At 42.4% G+C, this 5677-nt stretch overlaps 1 protein-coding gene across 1 annotated transcript; it reads left to right on the top strand.

The window, feature by feature from the left end:
* Window positions 1-2287: 2287 nt before the first annotated feature.
* On the top strand, window positions 2288-4685 carry LOC115763151 (damage-control phosphatase ARMT1). The gene has a single exon (XM_030705599.1). The coding sequence runs from the start codon at window positions 2403-2405 to the stop codon at window positions 3792-3794; it is 1392 nt and encodes a 463-aa protein (XP_030561459.1). The 5' UTR covers window positions 2288-2402; the 3' UTR covers window positions 3795-4685.
* Window positions 4686-5677: the final 992 nt, after the last annotated feature.

Raw genomic sequence — 5677 nt, 5'->3', positions numbered from 1 at the left:
AGCGCATGCAGCTGCCCTGCTCCTTCTTTTTTATTTAATTTTTTTAAAAGGTCTTCCCCTAATTTGTTTATGGCTCTGATAATGCAATTTTTTAGTCGCAGCGAGCCATGGGGCAGCCAGGGACCGGGGAACTGCAATACCATAAATATATCCGCTGATCTGGCGGGAGCAATTACCGGGTGAGCCATATTTTGTCACATTTCTTTATTTTTTTCCTGCTCGGCATTGGGTGAAAGTTGAGGCGTTCTCATGGCTGCACATAACTCTGAGGTTGCACTGAAAATTATGGTGGGTATAGTTCAGGGGCGAGGATGATACGGCAAAAGCTTTCACTTTAGTAAATATCAATAATTATCAACTAGTGCGTTTTTTATTTTATTTCAAACACATAGTTTAGTACATTATAAATTAAAAGCAATAGGGAGGAATTCATTTTTCGAAACACCCGTAAATAATTTTAGAAAAAGATCTTTGAAAATGAGTTAGAGGCCGATCGATTTATCGATTTATCCAGAAATGCGGATAATATCACGTGGAATATCACGAAACTTCTACGTAACGTTCGTCTTCATCAGATAAGGTGAAAATTTCAACTTCCAAGCTCCAACGGTATGGGCTGTGCGATGATCGCCAATCAGTCAGTCAGTGAGACAGTCAATCAGTCAAGACAAACAGTTTTATATCTAGAGATCTATTCAAGACTGCATATCTCCGAGTGTAAAGAGTGTATACTTATGTGTCTTTCAGTGTATGTATATACCATGTATAGAAATCTAGTATACTTGCAACGTACATATTTCGGCTATGGGTTCTAATTGGACACACTCAAATAGATCACTATTGTGCGATCTTAAACTTGGTCTTGTTTTAACTAAAATTATTTGAATAATTAAATAAAAGATTATAATTATAATAAGGACAAATTTCTTCTAAAGGCTGAAAAGATTTGAAAAGTTTATGCATATGCCCACCCCGAGCGTTGTCTATTACGCATTGTGAGCACATGCCAAAAGTTGCCACAAATATAGCGCAGCTGCTGTTCTATTTCACAAGGTAGCGCAATTGAAAACATGACGCACACGCAAACGCCCCACTCCCCTGGCCAGACTTAGCCGAAAAGTAACGTTTCAGGCTTTGAAGTTGAAGCGCAGCACAAATGCAACACCTTGAGAAGGTAGAAGAAGCAGCAGATAGTCGAGTCACCACCAGCAGCAAAAGTTGTAGCACAACTAGTATGTCACGGGGGAAGTTTTCAATTTCTATGGAACACCTGGACTCAGTTGTGGAAGCGTCTAAGGTGCACGGCTAATGAGCTCAGTTAAAGGCGCAACTTTCTGTTTTGACGCAGTTATGTCTGCCAGCCAATGGGGCTTTGCCAAGGGCAGGGACTGCGACAGAGACAGGGAGAGGGAGAAGAGAGAGAAGGGCCGGTTAAGTCCATGTGTGTATTTCATGAGTAAACAACATAAAATCATATCAGCTCGGTTCTGTTTCCCTTTGCCAAATCCACAAAGAACACTTGCGTCATCCGCATTTCATAAAAATAAGAATTCAATTTGAAGAGCTCTCATGCAGGGGTTGCTAGAGGAAGTGCACACCTTGCCCCATTAGCATAACATTAACCTAGGCACATCGCGGCACCTAGGTACAATTTTGAAGTTCCCATCGCGCTATTGTGAACTTGTGACAATTATGGTAAACGCATGCAAATGACAATCGGAACATCATTTAAATATAGTCCAGAGCAAATGCAATGCGATCCACTTCCTTGGCCATGTTGAACCCTTTTGGCATGTTATGATTTTGTTCAACCGGATACCAGAGCCGACACGCAAGTGTTATCCCAACTATTCGAGAATTATGCAAATGACATTTGACGTTGAGAGTATTAACCAAAATCGGGCATGCCCAAACACGTGGGCTACGGAAGGAAACGAAAGCGAATCCCTACTAACGAGATCTTTCCCACAGTTGTCAGGGCTAATGGATAAGTGATCTTAACACTATTAACGTTGATATCATATCAAAAATATGGATAAAGTAAATAAGGTGAGCCATGAATCCAAGTCAATGCAATATATGCAATAAAATGCGAGCTTAAAGAATGAGATGAGAGTTCAATTTGTGGTATAAGAAATGATTTGATAACCGCTGAAAAAGATGAGCAGTCAAAAATGTCATTGGAGAATCAATTGATATGAGCAGCTTGACTCGCAAAGAAACCCGACTCAGACTTATATTTCATTTGTTTTTTTGTTTTATTTGAAAACAACTTTGTTTAACTATTCAAAATTAACATAGTATTAAAGTTAATTTTTCCCAAATAAATAAATCTTGTATTTAGGCCCTAGATCTTAAATTTAAGGTAAATACACGTACTTCAATGTACCAAAAGCCGCGAGATGAGACCCAGTGTGTTTTCAACAACTGGGACGGACTTGATCGATGTGGTGACTCCGCGTCATTCCCTGCTATCGGGGCGATTTAAACAGAGCTTTGCCTACATAGCGCTGCAGGCGCGCATGCCGGGTATAATGCAGCAGGTTATCAATACGGTGCGATTTAGGGAGTATGACCTGGAGGATCTGTATGGCGAGGAGGTGCACAAGGATATACGCGTGATAATTGAGTCCGTTGAGCGCTTAAAAGGGGAACTCCAACGCGATCGACAGTTTCAACTGTTCCATGGCAATGAGCCGGACAAGGCTGAGTGGAATGCGTTTCTATCGGAGCTGCCCCGCCCGAAACGATCATTCTTTCGAGCCAGCTGGCTACACGCCGAGTGCTATCTGTACAGGCGCATCAGCTCGTTCTTTGAAAATAGCAAACATCTGCAGAACTTTGATTACTTTGCAGATCTGAAAAAGGAGGACTTGCAGATCAGTGGTCGTGCTATCCGGTGTCTTACTGAGGCCACACGTGGGCTGAGCAAGGATTTTGATTCCTTTAGCCGATTGATGCGCATCAATTTATGGAGCAATCATTATGAAATACAACTTAATGCCTTTATCTTTGATGCGCCCCAGGACCATAAGAATATCGACGTGCTGGCCCGTGTTGCGGATCTGGACAAGAGGCTTCTGGTTGACGACAGTTTCCTAGTTTGGAACTGTCTGATGAAGGCAAAGGGCCAAGAGCAGATCATTGTAGACTACATTTGTGACAATGGCGGCTTTGAGCTGTTTACAGATTTGTTGTTCATCGAGTATCTGATCGACCATGAGCTGGTTACCCAGGTGCGCATGCATGTGAAAGCCATACCCTGGTACATCTCCGATGTGCTCCGACACGACATTGAATGGACTATTAAATATCTGAAGGACTACAACGTTGAGATTATCTCCACGCTGGGCAAAAAGCTAGAACGTCTAATGAACGAGCGGCGCATTGTTATAGCGCCCTTATCACATTTCTGGACGGGACCACAGTCCTATTTTGTCATGGTGGATTCCAATATCGAACTGTACAGGTTTCTTACTAAGGCGCAGCTGGCCATTTTCAAGGGGGATCTAAACTATCGCAAGCTGCTCGGCGACTACATCTGGGATTCGACAGAGGAGTTCATCACATGTCTGCGCGGCTTTCGTCCAACAAACATATGCGCCATGCGCAATGTTAAGTGCGAGGTAATCTGCGGGCTGCCCGAGGGTTGTGCCGATCATTTGCTTAAGGTCGATCCCACATGGATGATATCGGGCAGCTATGGTGTTATTCAGTACACCGACAGCTTGAAGTGCAAGTGCGATGGCCTGGATTCTGCCTGCTCGCTCACTCTTAAAACTTCGCCGCATTGAGCCATGTGTCACTAGTGGACACTTACATATGTACCGCCCCAGGCCACACACATAGCTGCTCCTTAGCGCCTTCACCTCAGCACGTCCGGCAATCAGCAGCCAACGCATTGACGTCTCATCGCCGGCAGTCAATACTGTAGTATTTTTTTTTTAGTTTTTTTTTATTAAATTTACTTTGCAAACGCGTCCGCGACTGCTACCGCAGCTGGCCACAAGTCAAAAGGGGAGATTGGGGGCTGGGCTATGTCTTAATTTGCATTACGCTGCCAGCGTAGAAAACTCACAATGCCCAAAATAAATGAGCCCAAATTTGTCAGCGCACTTTGCCCAAATCAAACTGCATCGTTACGCCCACCAACTGCGCATGGAGGCAGGAATTTGTTCATTTTGGGTACGTTGTGCTCTGTGGCACCTGCATTTCTCCGGCCTGAGCTAATCTAGACCTGACCAGACATGGCCGGGCCTGCCCAGCGGCCCGGCCAATTGGCGAGTGACTAATGCTGTTGGTTTTATTGATGTGGCGCACATGCGCAGCTATTTATATGCGAGCAGCTGCCGGCGTAGAGTCGTTTTTTTTTCGGCCGACCAATTGAAAATGGAAAGTTGTGAAAATCAACATGTGGAAAGATGTCCGAAATTTAACTAATATGTGTTCAATAACATATACTGATTTTACGATTGAAGTCAACAAGAAAGCTTATCTAAGTAAAAATGGTTGAAAAATGTGCGTCAAGCTTCTGTGGCGCCCTAATACTTATTTAAAAGCTTTGCATAACATAGGGTAGTATTATATTTTTATTATTTATTAAACTGTTCCCACTTATGGAAAACGGATTTTTTATGCTATGTATGTTGTTTATTGCTTAAACAAACCCAAACCATACCTCAAAATTTTAATCTAACTTAAAATCCATTCAAAACTCTATATAATAAAAGAGACTTGCCATTTCCTATTTTATGTTTAGAATAAAATAATAAGATTGAAAAATGATTTGATCGTCCCTTTTGAGCGTCCATTTTTGTGAATTAATCTAAAAGTTGTTAGAACTTTAATGTTTCCCATGAAGTACTCGCTTGGTTGGTCAGTTCATTCAATAAGTGCATATATTAATAATGATTGGGATGTTGCCCCCTATTTCCCAGATTTGCAGTCGAATAGACCTCAATGCAAATCTTAGCCGTGGATGTTCTTACTTTGTTCTCTAAATTGTTGCATGCAGCGCTTTCTCAGTAATTCGAAACCATATCAAAGTAGTATCAAAAATAAATTTTTAAAATCATTCTTCAAATGACTTCGAATCAAATTCTTTTAGTTGATTGAACTTTAACCAAAGAAACGCTCGCAAATGAGCAGCGCACAATAGCCAAAATATATATAGGAAATAAAATCAAAATTGGAACATTAAATGTGCATTCCCACAACTATTAAGATGGCAAATTGAAAAGAGCAACATGAGGCCACGAAGTCTCGAAAAATTCCAATGCACATCAATCTCAGGTACAGTGGCCATTCCCGAAGTCTGATACGTAATGAAATTGAAACACTGGAAACGGGCCGCTAAATTATTTTCCCACCGAAAAAGCCACCCCAAAGGCGATCTACTGCGCAGCTGCAGGATAGGCAAAAAAAAAAAAAAACACACTCACGAAAACAATTCCAGAAGCTGCTTCCCTCCATATGCTCAGCGCTCAATCAAAGCAACTGGCTGCTGTCCACTTGGTTTTTATTTTGGGGTGGGGATTGCTTCCCATTGCCATTGCAGATGCGCCCTTGAAAACAGCACCCGGCACCCGGCACTCGGCACTCGACACCCGGCAACCTAACACACCAGTTACCCGTCTCCAGTCGGCAGCATTCACCGGTTTGCAGTTACCAGGTTGCT

The sequence above is a fragment of the Drosophila novamexicana genome, unplaced genomic scaffold (genome assembly GCF_003285875.2).
Source record: "Drosophila novamexicana strain 15010-1031.04,08,12 unplaced genomic scaffold, DnovRS2.1 tig00000689-arrow-pilon, whole genome shotgun sequence".
In the NCBI taxonomy this organism is placed as follows: domain Eukaryota; kingdom Metazoa; phylum Arthropoda; class Insecta; order Diptera; family Drosophilidae; genus Drosophila; species Drosophila novamexicana.
Note: the sequence above shows the minus strand (reverse complement) of the source record. Positions and strands in the feature narration are given on the sequence as shown.

Excerpts from the sequence above, each read along its gene's own strand:
- LOC115763151 (XM_030705599.1), top strand. The coding sequence starts at position 2,403 with ATGAGACCCAGTGTGTTTTCAACAACTGGGACGGACTTGATCGATGTG.